General features: G+C 41.3%; 2 protein-coding genes, 1 long non-coding RNA gene and 1 other non-coding gene across 7 annotated transcripts; 3 read left to right on the top strand and 1 right to left on the bottom strand.

Annotated features, from left to right (window-relative positions):
* Window positions 1-827: 827 nt before the first annotated feature.
* LOC137104713 (uncharacterized) lies at window positions 828-4,551 on the top strand. Its single transcript, XR_010911728.1, has 3 exons — window positions 828-1,135; window positions 3,152-3,302; window positions 4,416-4,551. It is a non-coding gene; the product is annotated as an uncharacterized lncRNA (long non-coding RNA).
* LOC137104710 (ankyrin repeat and SAM domain-containing protein 6-like) lies at window positions 4,043-16,291 on the bottom strand. Of its 4 annotated transcripts, XM_067486304.1 has the most exons (19): window positions 15,638-16,291; window positions 14,760-14,978; window positions 14,433-14,634; window positions 14,106-14,256; window positions 13,178-13,222; window positions 12,870-13,074; window positions 11,168-11,274; window positions 10,821-10,972; window positions 10,384-10,621; window positions 9,740-9,789; window positions 9,446-9,640; window positions 9,183-9,345; window positions 8,873-9,060; window positions 8,566-8,758; window positions 7,570-7,637; window positions 6,218-6,334; window positions 5,915-6,011; window positions 5,706-5,792; window positions 4,043-4,575 (listed from the first exon to the last, which is right to left on the bottom strand). In XM_067486304.1, the coding sequence occupies exons 1-18, from the start codon at window positions 15,964-15,966 to the stop codon at window positions 5,743-5,745; spliced, it is 2,769 nt and encodes a 922-aa protein (XP_067342405.1). In that variant the 5' UTR covers window positions 15,967-16,291; the 3' UTR covers window positions 4,043-4,575; window positions 5,706-5,742. The 4 variants fall into 4 exon arrangements, 3 of the variants coding, with proteins under 3 accessions (XP_067342405.1, XP_067342404.1, XP_067342406.1); XM_067486303.1 differs by having other exon boundaries at window positions 4,043-5,792; XM_067486305.1 differs by lacking the exon at window positions 15,638-16,291 and adding an exon at window positions 15,455-15,617 and having other exon boundaries at window positions 4,043-5,792.
* A 698-nt stretch (window positions 16,292-16,989) lies between these two features.
* On the top strand, window positions 16,990-18,696 carry rps20 (ribosomal protein S20). Its single transcript, XM_067486306.1, has 4 exons — window positions 16,990-17,149; window positions 17,937-18,036; window positions 18,218-18,291; window positions 18,477-18,696. The coding sequence occupies exons 1-4, from the start codon at window positions 17,147-17,149 to the stop codon at window positions 18,657-18,659; spliced, it is 360 nt and encodes a 119-aa protein (XP_067342407.1). The 5' UTR covers window positions 16,990-17,146; the 3' UTR covers window positions 18,660-18,696.
* On the top strand, window positions 18,082-18,151 carry LOC137105103 (small nucleolar RNA U54). The gene has a single exon (XR_010911772.1). It is a non-coding gene; the product is annotated as a small nucleolar RNA U54 (small nucleolar RNA).
* Window positions 18,697-18,782: the final 86 nt, after the last annotated feature.

The following is an 18,782-nucleotide window of genomic DNA, read 5'->3' on the forward strand; positions in this document are numbered from 1 at the left end:
GATTGGGTTTCATGATAGCGCTAATTGAAGTCACTTGTATGTAGCTTCAAATTTCCAAAGATGTGATACTGCCATGTAGGTGTCAGACCGTACGGTACATAACAGTTCACTGTGTCTGGGGCTGCTTAGCCACAGACAGGTAAGCAGCCCTGAACACAACAAAAACTGCATTACCATCCATCCATTATCCGTAGCAGATTGTCCTGTTTAGGGGTTGTGGGGGGCTGGAGCTTGTGACCAGTATCGTTGGGTGAAAGGTGTAGTACACCCCAGACAGGTCTCCAGTCCATCTCAGGGCCAACACACATTCATACTCACATTCACACCTACGGCCAATTTCGAGTCACCAGTTAACCTAACATGCATGTCTTAGGACTGTGGGAGGAAACCAGAGCACCCAGAGCAAAGCCACACAAGCAAGGGGAGAAGTCCACACAGAAAGGCCACAGCCAGCCGAGATACGAACCGGGGACCTTCTGGGTGTGAGGCGGCCCCACTAACCACCACCATGATGCCTACATTACCACCATCTTAGTGTTAAAGTGGTGCTTTGTTGGTGTAAACTACAATTAACATTTAAGTTTACTTTCCTATTTCAGGACAATCAGTTGCCTCAGTTTCAACTTACTTGAATAAATATTGGTACTTTACAAGCATATATTCAATGTCACGTTCATTGAATTTCTAAAATCAGTTGATGGAAAGCTTCCTTTTCAGAAACTAATCGCTGTGAAGTTGTTTTACAATCATTTCTAGTGTATTACACGTCAACTTACCTGCCGACCAGCAGGTAGCGCTGCAAGTGCTGCGATTGTGTAAGAGGAAGAGAAAACGGAAGATCGGGGAACAAAGCAGTGTTAGCTTACCGTGTTCACAGCTCCCTGGCTCACCACACACGGTTTATATCTACTTCTAATAGAGGATATGTCTGGTAACAAGTTATAATAACAGTACAAGGTGTTATTAATAAAGAAATCTTTTCTCATCCACCGATTGGCTAAGCTGAACAGCCAATCAGAATGGTCTTACTCACCGAGGGGCCGACGCCGACCGACGTCAATTCAACATGTTTCTCATGGTTCCCAAATGTAGGCTTTATAAGGAAGCTACATAAAACTGATGTTGGCCTGAATAAGTGAGTTGCTGTTTTTTTTTTTTATCGCAATTACCTTTATTTATTTCTTTTTTATTTATTTATCAAGAATCATGTTTAATCTAATGCAACGAGAAGAGATGCACAGTTATTAATCATAGCTAATAGCTAACTTGTCATAGACTTATTAGCTCATTTGTTAGTATCTGCTTAGCATTGGCAGTGGCTTTATGAACAGTGGCTTTATGAACAGTGTGAATTTAATAATGTGACACACACTTGCCCTCTTCGATGAGACTATTTTCTTTTTGATGCATTATCTCCATAACTCCTATTTTGTTATTCATTAGAGAGCTAATCTCCTCCCTGATTTTGTGACCTCCATGCACCTATAATATACTGCTATATCTGTTGTTCCTTACTACTGCACGACTACTGTATTGACAATTACAGACAATATTATTAAATGTTATTCAATCCAATCAAAACCTTATGTGAGTGAAAACAATTGAGAGGAAATTGAATGAGTCACTCCATTTGCTGCCCACATGCCACAGCGATGTTAATATATTCCAAATGGATTTCGCCCTCCTCCAGTTTCTTACAGCTCACATATGACAGCCCTGGAGAGGAAAGCTTTTCTATGCTGAGTGATGCTTTTCATTAAACTCTACAGGAACCCCGTCGCCTGCATGTCGGGCCAGTCTATATCTAGCTCATCAATAATCATTTCAACAACGCCAGTGTTTTGCTATTTGGTCGAGTTTGGGCATTTTTTTCAGCTGCTCTTCCTCACGTGGTGTCTTCAAAAAAACAAAAACACTAATATTTGACTCAATCATCTGCTACTAGAAGACCTCAAAATCTTGATGTTTGTGGTAATGATGAGTCCAGTTTAATTTTTAGAGTTTCACAGCCAGGTATGATATCTTTAAATCCCACTACAAGTTATAAATGTGGTGTGTTTGTTATGTGGAGGCTGGAGCTTCAATATGCAGAGATTGACAATAGAAACCGTCTTAATCTGTTGAAGCATCTCTGTTCTGACCTTTAATTTGAGTTTAAGACGACTCAAACGTTGGACAAAAGTTGGAGTCAAATGCTGGTTTGGGGATTAGTTTGGAGGCCAAATGTAGCCCAGCATGAAACTTCTAAAACTTAAAAAAGTATATTCGGATTATTTTGATGGATATAAATATACTAGACAACGAAATAGTCAAAGCAGAGTGTTTTTAAATGTGTCTGGAATGGATCTTTAATCTGTTTAAATTCCTCTGAGCACTTCAACAACGGCCCAACAACCCTGAGGACATTAGGGTACATAATGGGAATACTAACATGTTGTCACATTGTACCACAAGTGGAGTCAAAACCTCAGTAATGTAGGAAAAATCAGTTTGAGCTTTGCAAACATTAGCTCCCACCAAGTACTGGTCATACCAGACCAATGAAGACATGAGCGTGTTGAAATGAGTAAATTTGGTTTGATTGCAAAGGAATTCGACTTTTAATTTGCAAGAATTTTCCATTCAAAACTTACATGGCTCCCAGTATGGGCAGTTATCCACTAACGCAGCCTCTGTGGTTTGCTCGCTGGGTCCTCTAGCGTCCTTGGGCAAGACAGTGGACCCCAAGTTGCACCTGGGTGGGTGTGTGTATGTGCATAGTCACTTTAAAGTGACCACTGTTTCAACCTTAGTTAGCAGAACAAACCACTGATGTTCCAAAAGTTTTTAGCCCAGATTCTGATCTTATTTTAACACAGACATTAATACTGTAGCACCTTATAACAATGGTGCTTTATTAAAGCTATAGTGTGCAACATTTTTTGAATATTTTAAATAACAACATGCTCCATAATGGGATTCTTCTGCTAATATACTAATATGCCTCTCATGACACAGACTCACTGAACAGCACTGGCAGTGATGCAGAGATAATTCTAAAAGCATTTGAGCAAAGCTCTCCCTTCCGACCAATTAGAGAAAATGGTTAGTGACTGCGTTTATTGGCTTGATTAATCAGTTTATTGGCTTCTTCTTTATTGTTATATCATAGCGACAACTACCTGAAGGGCTGTGCAGAGCATAGCAGAGTGTGAAGGGCAAAGCAGAGCTGTTTAAGACCAGCGAGAGGGAGCAGTGGGCAGAGAGGAGACGACTCTTCCTGAGTCTCACATCAGCCCTAGTACACCGATGATGGTGTTTTGGTAAGTCTCTTTGGTAAGTACCTTCTAAGCTGGTATGAGAAGTCAAAGCTTCTCTTAAACACAATTAAAACAAAGGAAACCTTTAACAGTCTGCAAGGAACCCGCTGACTTGCCTCATAAGCAAAACTCATAACAAGAAATGGTTTTTCATAAGATAATGCTTGAAATGTTTCACTGTGCTTTTATTGAAAGTGTCTTGTCCTTGTGCATCATCCACAGGTTTGGTAATGCCACTAAGAAAGACACAGGAAAATACCGTTATGAACAGCCAGTAAACTGTGACTTAGTAACTTTACCAAATATGAAAAGCATCCATGGAGACCAATTTATTAAGCATAGAAAATTATAACCAATCATACAAACATCCACAATATTCTTCTTGTTGCCATCCAGGCGATGATGTCATCTTCCTCATGACTAAAAATAGAAAAAATTATTCATTTGTTCCAAAAGCCATTCTGTTTTTGAACAGGTTATACCTGTTATCAAGCAGGATGCCCAGTTGATCTGAACTAGAGCTGACCCTGACTTAGCTACTGTTCTAGCACACAATATGGGTGTGGACATGATTGATGGGGATTAACATCTTGTAACTGCAAATCTAATTTCCCACAAGGACAAAAAAAGTATTTATGAATATATTTGAATTTGGTATCTGCTGCTACAGAGCAGAACCTTTACGTATATTTATTTTGTAGTAATTGTTCATAAAATAATCTGACACCTTGAAAAAACAGCTGTATCCTTCATAATGTTTTTATTTTTATTTTTGTAATTATTTTATTCAAAAACTGCAGGTCCTCGTTAAAAAATGTTAACTCTTCTTAGCCAAAAACTGAACAAACACGGAGAATATGACTCCTAGAATGAGGTGACGCCATCAGATAGAGATGGATTTTTCTAAAGCACCAGGCCACTAGTGGTTCACCAGAATTTCTTTCCTCACAAACAGTCTTTAGCAAACAAATACATTGGCTACAGAAAGCACTTTGACAAACGTGTTACTTGCAAAAATAATGTTTAAAGGTTCAGTTTCGGAACTCAAGTCAGTCAATTGTGTGACCAAATAGTTTTTCACATCCAACATACACTAATTTTCGATGTCCTCCGCAGATTGCTGCACTGCTGAGTCCACTGATCCATTAAAACATGCGTGGATTGGTCCTGGTACTGATCCTCTCAGTTGGGATATTTTTGTGCTATCACATCGCTGAGCAAGATCTGAAGTGTCCCATGCTGATCATTCATTGCATCAACAGGGGGTTAGTGCCATCTTGTGGAAGAAACATAGCTTTACATCCTGATTTTGTTTGTACAATGTTGTTGCATGAGCAAAGCTGAACCAGAAACCTGGTTTCCAATTATCAAACTTGAGCACCAAACACAAACTGTATTTACTTTATTTTACTTTTGTTTATTGATTTAACCCATCATCCAAAGATCACAGTGTGTTTATTCATGCTTCCCTAAAACAGAACATGACTTAACACAAAATTGCATCTGACTGACCCATCCTAAAAAACTCACACATCCATCCTTTGTATCTAAGTCATGGATTATACGTATCTAATATTCAGAAATTATATATTAGTCCCACTGTGTGTGGAACAAACATTTGAGGGTGGGACCAGATACAAAAAAACACAACAGGCTCAGTGGAAACTATTGCTCATTGTGCCTTTTCAAACTAAATACAACTCATAAAATGCTCCCAAAATGTTTTGCTAACGTCTTCTCAACTCAACTCTAATAACATCTCAAACAGTAAAAATCCATCATCATATTGTTTTATTCATAGCAAAAGTCTTGACTGAGGATCATCAGTTTACCTAGTGGTCCGTAAATTCAAAGTAACACACACCAGTAAAAACGGTCCAGGAGACTGGATGACTAACAGCATGGTTATTGTCCCTCAGCAATGCACACTTTCCGTCCTTACAACTGCTTTAAAGTCGCATTACTCCTGGATAACTCAGTGTCTTTTTTACAATACGTATGCTGCAGCCCTCACATTTGATGAGTTAAAATAAAAATCTCTATCTTGTCTCATGCTCACTCTTCACTTGCTGTGTATTTTAGTTCCTTCTTATTCAACAGTTCTTGCTTACTAACTTTTCAGTGTGACCCATGTTCTGCTTTAGCATTAAATGAGGCAATGTGCAACTGATCAAGTCCTTTGTCTAAATTCAGCAGGGTCCTGGATTCAGCCAGCACTGTGTTGCATCTCCTCAAACAAGTTCAAGTGGTTTGATCCTGGAGAGTCTGATAAAGCCAGATTTTCAGGGCCCACTTGGTTGTTTGGCTGCAAGCTCTTCAAACAGTCTGGAACACGGGTGTCCACAAAACCCCATCTGATTTGGGCCTGGGCTAGTAGTTACCAGCATTTTCTCTTATCTAAAGTACCTTTGGTTCAGTTCCTGGTGGGCATCACGGCCACTAGTTACCTCTTGTCAGTGGTACGAACCTGGTGTCTCATCCAACCTGTTGGAGCTGAAGAAGACAAATAGTAAGATAAGAAAGAGAGGAAGAGGAAAAGAGACAAATCATGATGTGTTCTTTGCTTCACCGTCTCTATTATGGTTTGTTGCTCAATTTGAAGATGTGATACTCACAGCGGGGTTCACCTGTTTGCCTTGGATTACTAGCACTGCTGCCAAAGGAAGATTGGAAGTTATGGATGGTCTCTTGAAGGATCTGCCTTTCTCGGCCCTAATGACACAGATCATTATACACAAACAGTGTTCTTGCTGTATTGCATCATCATATCCACAGTTATCTGTTTCTCCATAGCTCTTTACAGTACATCTACTGGTTTATTATAACATACTGTTGGGTTGTATTGTTGGAGGACTATAAATAATTCGAGAGAAATACCCCACTAAAAGTAAAGACCCATATTCTGTACATTGAACCACCTTTCCAGCATTGAGCTCTGATATGGCAGCCAAGATCTGTTGCCTGGGTCCATCGGTTTTAATACCCAGCTCCTTCAGGTCTCCATCCGTTAGAGTCAGAAATGCCTCCATGTCCACCTGCGAGAAAGGGAGGGACAAACTATTATTTAAATACTACATGTATGGTGTAATAACCTAAATATATACTAAGCCCATTATCCAGAAAATGTGGGGCTTTTTCTAAAATGCAATTAAAACTGAAATCTAATTAATTAATAAGTCAAAAAGTACAGAGATAAGCTTTTCAGCCTTCCAGTCTTTATGACTTGAATAGGCTTGTGCAAAGCTTCATGAGAGTATTGTCAGTGAAAAATAATGTTTCTCAACTCAGGACTGCCAAGAATTTAAGTCTTTCACCATCTACACCAGATATCTTTCACAATCTACAGTCCATAATATGTGAAAATGTGAAAAGATTCAGGGACTCAGGGGAAAAGCCAAGAGTGGAAACAATTGTTGATTATGAATTATTTTCAAGCCCTCAGGCAGCATCACATAAGAAACCATAATGCTACCGCGATGAATAAAGCCACAGGGGCTCAAGGATAGTTTGGAAAACTGTTGTCACTTAACATCAGCACTTCTTCATTCATGTAACCTAAAAGCAAGTCATGCATCAGTTCGCTGCAGATGATGCCGAGTTCTCTGGACCTGGTTCTCTGACGTCATGTTCAGCTGACCGTTTAGCAAAAGGTGCAAAAGCCAGTATCAGTAATGGGACTGACTGGGGTAGCATCAGGGCCCACAGCATGGTTCAATCGCATATAGTCGCAAAAAATTAAAAGCCCTGTTTGCAGTTGCCTGGTTTTCTGTATACAATGGCCAAGTAATGTGATCTGATCACAAATAATAAGAAACACAGCATTTCTATGCTGATAAGACAAAGTCCATGTCTGTTAAAAAACTCATTAAACACAGAAAGTGATAAAGAAATAAACTAATAGCAACAATGTTTCAACACCTGGTTAAATGACCTTTGGAAAAATAACTGCTAACAAGTGCTTCCATTGCTGTGGACTAGACATGCACCTTGATAAACTTAGAAATTACTTTTCTCCTCCACAATGGCAAGTGGTCCAGGCATAGAGGCAGCAAAACAGCCCCAGATCATGACGCTCCCTTCACCATATTACGCACCATAGTTCACCCTAAACAATTCTACCTTTGTCCACAAGACATTTTGTAAGTAGCGTTCTGGAGGGTCAAAGTGGTCTTTGGCAAACTTCAGTGTGCTACTATGTTGTTTCGTTAAACAAAATGCAAACAAACTTTGGAGATTTATAGGAATTTGTAAGACATAAAAGAACGAATACCTCCTGTTCCTCAAATATGGGCTGGTATTTCTCCAAGGAAAGTTTCTTCAAGATACTAGACAGCTCATCTGAAAAAATGCAAGATGCATAATTCATTTTCAGACTGTCTATAGTTAAAGCATTTAATCGCAAATTAATTCCATGTGTATTATGTCCTTAAAATTTGCTGTCACTTTTTCTGTTTTATTATCCCTGTCGACATAGGTGTGGACACATGGTACTGATGCTACTGACTTGGTGAAGCTAATTATAACAACCTATGGTTTTATCTACATGAAATAAAAAAAAGTCCTCAATCACTGGGTGAGGTTTAAAATGATCATAGATATTCACATTCACTGATCCTTTTGTCTTCTCCACCTGACTGGTTGTCCACCTGGCTGTCTCACCTCAGCGGACATCTGCTGCTGTGACCTTTTAGGGTGTGTGTGTGTGTGTGTGTGTGTGTGTGTGTGTGTGTTTGTGTGTGTTTAGAAGCTGCCCTGCCCTCCAATGCATCACAGACATCACTTCAGCACCACAAATTTTAATATTGCATCTTTTAATCTCACTCCGGCCACTGTTCAAGTGCAAAAAATGCTAAGTCAGCTTTCCTACATTCCTACTGTCAAGCTCTGTACAGGTCATGACATAACCAGCACTGGTGGGGTAAAAGTTATGGCAATAAAAGGAATTTGCATTAATGTGTTATTATTGCAAATAATGTTGACAGTCCTACAAGATACATTAACATAAAGTAGTGGGACGTAAGTTAAAAGATTCTGATAATCAGAAGAATCATTAAGACAAAGCTGCATTAAAATAAAACTAAGGTAAGTCACAATTTGCACATAATCTGGTGCTGGATAAACAATAGCACTAAACATTATAAATGTGAAAGTTGTCAGTAATAAATAATTTAGCACATACAGTAGATTAAGGTATATCTGTTTCCTGTCTATTAATCTCCTCATTCTGACAGACCAGAGCATTCATTTCAGCTTAGTGTGGTATTACCTTCATCTGTGATGGTCCCACTGCTGGAGCCACCACTGCTCTTAGAGCGAGGATGGGAGGAGGCCGACGACAGAGAGTCTCCGGGCCCGGGAGGAGGTTTAGGCGTGGGGGATGGAGATGGGGTCAGAGTAGGAGATGTGCTCTTGGAAGTGGAGGAATTCCCTGACTGAGGTCTCTTCTTTAACTCCAGTTTCTGCAAAAGAATGAGAGTGATGAAATGAGTAGCACCACTTTACTGACATGGACTTCAGCTGCTTTACGGTACATAGTCCTCACAGTGGCGTCAGAAAGGAAACAGCATACACACCCTTCTTGAGTGGATGTCAGGCAGACTAATATCCGGCTGCGGCAGGCTGGGGGTTGAGGCTGGCAGCGGCGGTTGGCTCTGTGGCTGCCTGAGCTGTTTCTCTGGAGCTTGGACCTTCACATCCATCAGGCCTGCTGCTCTCTTCCTTTGGGCCGCAATTTGGGAGAGGACACTGTCTGCACTCCCCCCTGGTGGAAGGACGAAGCAAGATTAAGTGCTGCATTGTAGATAATGTGCATCTCTTCTATTCTTTGACGGCTGATATTGTGGATAGGCTGTGCAAATAGGAGGGTAGTGTGTTGGTGTTAACCTGAACGGTTGTGAGAATCTCGGGTGAGCCCTGCCACGCCATTGGAACCCCCAGAGGAGTGGGGGGAGTGGTAGTGACCAGAATTGGAAGGGGAGGAAGAGGAAGGCCCCTTAGAGATGCTGGGAAACTTAATTGACCTGCTAACCACGCGACTGATAGATGTCTGTTAAACAAAGAGAATAAAGTAGAGGGAGAGAAGAAATATGATAACAAAGACACAGACTGTTAGAGGAGGGTTTCACCAACAACACCCAAACACTCACAATGTCTGAGTTTCCACTGCTGTTTAACTTTCTCTGGGGTGGCATAGGCAGGCGGGGCACCTCGCTCTTTCCCTCACTGAGGAGACGCGAACGGTCCGAGTTCCACGGCTCGAAGTTGGATGGAGGCAGAAAGGGAGGGATCACAGCTTTCAGCTTGTCATTGGGCAGCCGGGTCAAGGGCGCGCCACTTCTCAACTGGAGCAGGTGGAAAACATTGTGTAAGAACAACAGAAGAATCATAAGTGATATTTAAGGAGGTTTCTATTCTTTGTATTACAAAAAAATCATTCCTACCATTGTAGTTATTAAAAAGTCCTCCTTTTCTGAGGAGGTCCTGCAAAGACCTGGAAAAAAAAAACATACAAATTTACACTTACACAGTTACATCTTGTGGGAATGCACTTGTGTAACATGAAGCTGACTTAATAATTATTCGCAGCCAGCATGGTGGTGGAGTGCTTAATGCCGCCTCACAGCTAGAAGGTCGCGGGTTCATGACCCGGCTAGCCATGTTTGCAAGTACGCCCTGTGCTTGCGTGGGTTTTCTCCAGGTTCTCCAATTTCCTCCCACAGTCCAAGAACATTCACGTTAAGTTAATTGGATTGAACGTAGGTGCGACTGTGAGTCTGAATAATTGTCTGTCTGTGTATGTGCCCCTGCGATAGACTGTAGACCTGTCCGGGGTGGACCCTGCCTCTCGCCCACTGACAGCTGGAATAAGCTCCAGGTCTCCTGTTACAATGGCCCCTTCAAGAGAGTGGGATAGATTCTTTGTTTTACTGTTTTTGCCATGTGTTGCTGTAACAAGTAAACAAGTAAAATCCCCCTTATTTCAATAAAGTCTTATCACATTCCTCCCTCAAGATCCTGCAACATAAACATGCAAGAAGTTCATGTGTAAAAATGACAGCAGTTTACCGTCATCACTGTGGCTCACCAGTATCTTTGCTCTTCACGGCCCAGGCAGTGCCTACATCATTCCCTCCCAGGGCGGGAGCTGGCGCCACCGCCCCATTAGACACGGCAGCAGGCTTTTTATTGGCCTTCATTGTGGCATCCAGTGATGTTTCAGCATCGTCAGGGAATGGAGCCAGGCGATTGGACAAGAGGCCGTGCCTCAGGGTGTGGGTCAGCTTGAGGGGCCAGAACCGATTTGACATCCTGTTCCACCAGGACTGGAGGAAAGAAGAGTAAAACACTGAACATACAGTACCACGGTGGTTTATATATGGTATACTTTGTATTTCAATTTGATTGTGATTCAGAAGTAGATTTCCTTGGCTATTATCCAGTATCATTACATGGTTTTTATTTGAACATATACCATTACGACATACATTCATGATAGGAATAAGAAAGTCACTTTTTCTTTACCTTAAGGCCTCCTTTCTCATCGTTTGGCACCGGGACATTGCTGAGTGACTGTCGACTTTTGGAGCGAGTCATTAAGGTTCTGCTGCGGTGTTTGGACTTGTCTTTATCTACCTGCATGCACACTGATGCTAACAGACGCACCAACTCAGTGTCTGAGGAAAAAAGAAAAGGATTCAGAGAGTAAAAGATAAACCAAAAAAGTATGATACTTTCAATAAGGCTGCGAGGTGTTAAGTGTGCAAGTGTTGTTATGAAAGTGCCTTAAGCGGAAAGACTATAACTAAATTGAATCATCTGACGAGTCTGATTAAATTTTCTGTCAAAAAGAATCCTAATAGTAAAAATACCTGGGTCATTCAGCAGCATAACCAAATCAAAGGCTGTGTAACCGTTCTTAGCTCGGAGGTTGACGTCAGCCCCTTGACTTAGCAGGTATTTGACGATGTCTTTATTACTAGAGAAGAAGGGAAACAGGAAAAAAATACAACCCCAATTCCAGAAAAGTTGGGATGATGTGTAAAACATAAATAAAAAGAAAGCAATAATTTGCAAATCTCATCAACCCATATTTTTCCCAATAGAACATAAACAACATATCAGATTTTGAAACTGAGACATTTTACCACTTCATAAAAAAATATTAGATCATTTTGAATTTGATGGTAGCAACACATCTGAAAAAAGTATGAACAGGGTGATGTTCACCATTGTGTAACATTCCCTCTTCTTTTAACAACTGTGTGTAAACATATAGTAAGTCAGGACACCAGTTGCTGGGGTTTAGCAGAAGAATGTTGTCCCATTCTGGTCTGATGCTGGATTCTAGCTGCTCAACAGCGCTGGGCCTTTGTTGCCGGAGTTCTTGTTTTATGATGCGTCAAATGTTTAGGGCTGGACTGCAGGTGGGCCAGTTTAGCACCTCCACTCCTGTTCCTGTTCCTGTGAATCCGTGCTGTTGTGATGGATGCGGTATGTTTTTTAGCAGCGTCTTGCTAAAATATGCAAGTCCTTACGTTGTAATATACGTTGTCTGGATGGGAGCACATGTTGCTCTCGACCTCTATGTACTTTTCAGCATTGATGGAGCTTTTCCAGATGTGTAAGCTGCCCACGCCAGAGGCACTAATCCACCCACATACAATCAGAGACGCAGGATTTTGAGCTGTCTGCTGATAACAAGCTGGATGGTCCCTTTCCTCTTTGGTTCAAACTTTGATCCATCTGACTCCACAACAGTTTAGCATTTTGGCTCAGACTATTTTAAATGAGGTTTGGCCAAGAGAACATGGAAGTTTTCCTGAGCCTATGAAGTGATGTCCACTAGACAATCATGCCTGTTTTGCTGTGCTGTGTGAGGGGTTGAAGATTGTGCGCATTTAGTTTTGATCATCAGCCTTGTCCCTTGCACACAGAGATTCCTCCTGATTCTCTGAATCTTTTGATGATATAAATAATTGCAAATGTTGGGCTCCTTAAAGTCTTAAAGAATTTTACGTTGACGAAAACTTTTCTAAAATTGTTACACATTTTTTAGACAGTTTGTCGCAGATTGGTGAACCTCTGCCCATTTTTACATTCAAGAGGCTGTGTCTCTCTGAAATGCTCCTTTTATACCCAGTCATGTTACAGTCAATTAACCTAATTAGTTGTCCAATGCTTCTCCATTAGTTTTTTTATTTGCAGCAATTACTTTTCCGTCCTTTTGTTGCCTGTTCCAACTTTTTTAGAGATTTGTTGCTGCCATCAAATTCAAAATGGGCTAACATTTTCCATGAAATGGTAAAATTTCTTAGTTTCAACATCTGATATGTATTTTATGTTCTATTGTGAAGAAAATATGTGTTGATGAGATTTATAAATCACTGCATTCTGTTTTTAATTATGTTTTACACATTGTCCCAGCTTTTTTGGAATTGGGGTTGTACATACTCTATGAACAACAGTGCTTAACCATTAAGTTTCATATGCCATTAAATTTCCTGTTATGTAGATTATAGGCTTGATATAAGGACTTAAACTCACTCAAACAACCCAGCAGCTGCTGCTTACCCGTGATAGGTGGCCTGCATCAGTGCAGTCCATCCATGGACAGCATCTTGTTTGTCTATGTCAGCTTTCTTCTCCACCATCAGCTGCACCACTTCTAACTGCCCACTCACCGCTGCCATCATCAGAGGTGACGCTCCCTCCTGATTGGACGAATTCACCTGAGCAGGATCCTCCTCCAAGATCTCTTTAACCAGGTGGGAATTCCCTGAATAATTTAACACAAAACATATACAGATCCAGAAGTATGCAACTCTGTACCCAGAACAATGCTTTTTCTAAGTCTTACAATCAAATGTAAATGTACTTACCAAACTTTAAGGCACTGAACACATCTGGTCTCTTTCTCCCATCATCTGTCAATTAATGAGAAGAGTATCAATCTACTAATCACTGCAGAGTCACAGTCACCAGTAACTCAAGTAAATATATACTTTAATACATGGAAAGAACAGAGCTAGTGCAGAAAGCATAGATTTCAAAGACACATAAAACACTCAAATGGACACTACAACTTTAACATCTTGTCCGTGGTTAGAAAATGGCTGCTCTATTATGGCATAAAAACTCATAATCGTTATTATTTTCTTCAATAATGTAATCACAATTATTTGACTGACTGGTCGGGGCTCCAGTCTGTCTCAGGGCTATCACAGAGAGACATACAGAGACAGACAACCATTCACACTCACATTCACACCTACAGCCAATCAAGAGTCCAAGACCAATTAATCAAACATTTATATCTTTGGACTGTTGGAGGAAAGAGGACTAACTGAAGTAAACCCATGCAAGCACAGGGGAGAACATGCAAACTCCGCACAGAAGGGCCACAGCTGGCCGGGGAGTTGAACCTGTGACACTCTAGCTGTGTGGCGGCCCTGCTAACCACTTCCCACTTTGGAAACTAATGTTTACCGTAATAAAAGAGGTTTAACTTTGCTCTCTTCACAGATTTCTATGCACAGTATCTTTTAAAAAAGCAATGCAGACAATGGAGCAGGTCAACAGAACTAAATCCTAAACCTTTGGTGAGTAGAGCTGTAAACATCAAAGGGGCCAGAATTCAGCACAATCCTTATGCCTAAACAACATTACATATTTACATATGGTAATGAAGATTCCCTTTCATCTAGTCATTCTGCAAAAGCCTCGTAATATGCCAAATTGTAAACCACATCCAAAAAACATTTACAACAGTATAGTTCATCACAGTCCGGGCAGAGAGGTAAGGCCTACCTGTCTGAGGTCGGATAGTGGTGATGTAGTCCAGGTAAGCCTTGATGTCTCTCTGTCTGAGCTGCATGGCTAGTTCAAAGGCTGTTTTAGACAGAACATTGACCCGGTCTGGGTCAGCTCCATGCTCCACCAACTGCTGAGCCACAACCACCTTTCAAAACACATTTCATTTATAAATGTTGGGATGTTACTCCATATGTATTTGTTATGTAACTTTGTTATAACTAACCTAATATTTATCACAATGTAAAGGTATTTTTAGGTGGTATCCATACCCAAAGAGCACCATGTTTTACATCTGTCTGACTAACCAACCATTCACCCCACCTTCCCACTAAGAGTAGCTGCCATCAGTGGTCCCCAGCCAGTGGTCTTCTGGGAAAAGTTGACATCAGAACCCCACTCCAGCAGCAGGCGAACTGTGGCCTCATGGGCATGCTGACACGCCACCATCAGGGCTGTGATGTCCATGAATTCTCTGCCACCTGCCCCTGTTGGACAGCCCTCACCACTTCCAAAACCAGTCGTGCTGTGGTAATAGAAAGACAGAGCCGCATAAAAGATTAAGTCAAGCCTCAAAGAAAGTCTAAACTGAATTTTGTTACAGTAAAAGAGCTACTTTCATGCCTGCCTAAAAAAGAAAAGAATCCAAACCTGCAGCTGTTGTTGTTGTTGCCATTGGAGACTGCTTCTGCAGATACAGCCAGGTGATCATAATCATCAACGAAAGCCCCACTCTCTAAAAGTAGTTTGACTACATGTGTGTGTCCTCCACGAGCAGCCATAGTCAGGACACTTGCCCCCAGCCTGTTCCGTCCATTGATCTCTGCCCCATTCTCCAACAGGATGTGGGCAACAGTCAGGTGACCAAACCTGGATAGAGAATTAGATACAGAGAATAAAAAAACATTCAAACTTCTTACATTTTTCTTAAGAGTTTTCTTCTTTAAGGCGAATCAGCTCTCACAGGGTTCGGTATACAAATAGCACTGTGATAAAACTAATTATTCAAGATTAGAAAATCGGTCCATATCAATGTGACATCAAACACCAAACTGCAGTTTATAACAAGCAGGTTTGACACTGACAGCTACAAAATCAAGGTTAATGAACTATAATTATTATAACTTTTGCTCACACCAGGAAACTGGTAAATACACATGATTAAAAAAATGAAGAAAATGATAACAGATACCTGTTGCTCAACTAAATTCATTATTAGAAACAGGCTATAGTTTGAATAATATTCATATACCATTGATATGTGTAAATTCAACAAAAAAATAACATACTGTACTTAAAAAACATGGGTTTAATGTAGAATTACATTTACCTGTGTAAATACTTACCATTTACCAATACTGTGTTATTGTGCTATTTTTTTTTACACTGTTTTATTAAAAGTTAAATTTAAAGTTTTTATTACTGGTCCGCTATATTGTCACATTACGACGTGGACAAAATTGACAGATTTTTGAATGGAGTTTGGTGCGATCCGCTCTTCATCCTTTAGAACATAATCGCAGCTCTACCTAGCAGCTTGCATCAGCGGAGTCCAGCCATAGTTGTTGCGGCTGTCCACCGAGGCCCCCTTTCGTAGCAAAAACCGGACCAGGTTCTCATGCCCACTGGCCGAGGCGAACTGCAGGGCGGTGTTCCCCTCCTCGTCCGTACAGTCCACCGGTACCAGCGACAACATCTCCGCGGAGTTGCACTCAGACCCCGCTTCTGACCGCAGCCTGCTCTGCCGCCCTGACTCCTTCGGGACTCCGGGCTCCAGAATCCCCCGGGCCGTTTCATAGTCCCCCTCATCGCATGCACGGAAAAGCAGCAGAGAATTAGCGGGGACACCGAAATTCATCACTTAGTTTAAAATGCTAGCGTTACTCAGACTCCATTCAACTCCTGTTTGTTTTAACGACGATAACGGTCCCAAACCTTTTCCCGTCACTTGGGGGCGGCCTCGGTTTGGAAAGCATGACGCACAGTAAAATAAAGTTTCCCTTTTTGGGTCAGTGACTGCTCTTCTGCTTCTCAAACACCACACCCAGTCCCCCATTCCCCAACACTCATGCCCCGTCACAGATTATTGCATTTCCAACATAACTTTCTGACCGGCACGGTCCCTGCCCCGGTTCCGTTACTTGTTTCTGTCGCTTCCAGCATCAACACATCTGCTGCAAAACACACGACTTCCGCTTTCATCCTGCAAAATAAAGGCCTACAGTACTTGTGCAAGGCAGTTTGCATTATTTGCTGGAGTAACCCCGCTCACTTATCCAGTCTAAGGCTGGTTGTATCTTGTCCTCCAGCTGAAAACAGTTAGGTTCTCTGACCTTTGACCCTAACTCAAACAGTGTCCTTTGTAGGAGGGGAACCAAATCCTGGTTTTAATTCCTTGTATTTCCAAGTTTGCTGTATATAATCATGTATGTAATACACACAGGATGCTTACTGTATGCAGATCACATGATAATAGGAAGATAGTGAGAAGTAGGATAATGAGAAGATAGGCAAGCAGTGACTTCTCAGTCTAAACCTATTATCAAGAAACTCTACGAAATCCAGTTTGTTGCGTTCTCTGTGCATGAAACTTTACTGTCTTAAGTTGCAACTAGCACTACCACATATGCTAAGCCAGCGAGTTTTTGTTTTGGAGGATTTCACTAAATTTCCAGACATGCAAATATTGTTTCTAACTTGCTTGACATGGATTTATTACGAGTTCTCTTTATTAGGCCTAAATTGAAGCCTTGTAATTGTTTTTAATTGTATTTTTATTAAGCAAGAAAAAATAAACTCTGCCCTCCAGTGGTGACAAACCGCACCACACGACACGTGACTGCCACTAGGTGCCGCGGTGGAGCGTGTGTAAAACACAGAAGAAGAAAAAGAAGAAACCCGGATGAACGGTACATAATCAGATCGCTTGCTTCCGCTCTTCCTTTTCCCGAAGAGCTAACCACGTTGGTGGAAGGAGTTCCTGGCTCACCGCTGTTCGCTTGATCTTCTTCCGAATAAGTCGGTCAGGAATAATTACAATGGTATGTGTAGTTTGCATACATATGTGACTGTTTTGAATGAAGTGTTTCTGTAATATTTTGTAACTACTAACTAATAAAACATTGGCGAACGCGCCGCTCATTGTCGCAGACGTTACGTCGCTCAAAGTAGACGTCAGGCTGTGGACAAACCCTTATCAACTATTTAAAGTGTATTGTTACGTTTATTATCTTGTCGGCACATGAGACACCGTGTCAACAGAATCTCTGGGGCACATTTAAGTTTTCGATATCTTATCACAGCACCCGAAGTTTAAGCCTAATGTAATGTTAACTCTTTCTCTGGGGGGCCTTGTTACATATTCTTGTGAAAGTGAAGGGTTAATCGGGTCTGTTGGCTAATGTAAGACTGGAGACCGCTGTTGAAAAAAGTCTGATTTGGGGGCATTGTTTTGACGGTGAACGTAGTAACGCTACATGTTAGAACACGCTGCTGGCTAACGCTAAAGTGTGCTAACGTTAGCTCATGCTAGCGTGGATAAGTCAGTGGAAACTTAAGTGGAGAAATGGACGTGACAGTTAAACCATGTTAAAAAATGGAAACTCAACGTACTCTTCACTAAAACACTTTTGCTAGTTAGGTGTATTGTCATTTTGAACAGTTATCGTTCCACGTGCTACTTCACATTGTATGATATACACACCCATCCTGGCAAACTGTGACCATGCAGTGTTATGTACCCAAACATAAAATAACATGTATGTGCTCAATAACAATAAAGGTTATTTACACGGATTGTGTTAACGGCTCCTGTTTCTGTGCACATAGGCTTTCAAGGACACTGGAAAGGCCCCTGTTGAGACTGAGGTTGCCATTCACCGCATTCGCATCACCCTCACCAGCCGCAACGTGAAATCACTGGAGAAAGGTAACTAAGCTCAAATTCATTCCTGTAAAGAATTGCACCTAAACTTGAGCAATGAGGATAAAAAGAAAATCCAGTGATAAACCCTGATGACTGTATACGCTATTCTGAGCCTTGGCTTAAACTACAACATTAAGTCATGTATTTTTCTTAAGATTTTAAAAGTTGTTTCTATCTCTAACAGTCTGTGCAGACCTGATCCGTGGGGCCAAGGAGAAGAACCTGAAGGTGAAGGGACCAGTCCGCATGCCAACTAAGGTAGTGAAAAAGCTCTTTATTTTTTTTTTTTAAAGCTACTCGGGTGCTTTCCTCTTTCAGCTAGCAGTGGCTTTGACAGCCCCTCTTTAAAATCCATTGTGTATAATTCATTTAAGAAGATGCCTCCAGTTTAAATGGGTATTATCTTGTGAGCGAGCTAAATTCCTGGTTCTGTCCCATCCCAGACTCTGCGCATCACCACCAGGAAGACACCTTGTGGTGAGGGATCCAAAACCTGGGATCGCTTCCAGATGAGGATTCACAAGCGCCTGATTGATCTGCACAGCCCATCCGAAATCGTCAAGCAGATCACCTCCATCAGCATTGAGCCAGGTGTTGAGGTTGAAGTTACCATCGCAGACGCATAAAATTGCAGATGATGTAATAAAGAAGTTAAAAAGGAAATTTGTGTTGTTATTTAGCTGAGTATGTTTGAAACTGAACGTTTTTAGTAAATTCAGTTAAATTGCACGGAACATGGCTGCAGCAAA

This window comes from Channa argus, chromosome 19 (assembly GCF_033026475.1).
Source record: "Channa argus isolate prfri chromosome 19, Channa argus male v1.0, whole genome shotgun sequence".
Taxonomy (NCBI): domain Eukaryota; kingdom Metazoa; phylum Chordata; class Actinopteri; order Anabantiformes; family Channidae; genus Channa; species Channa argus.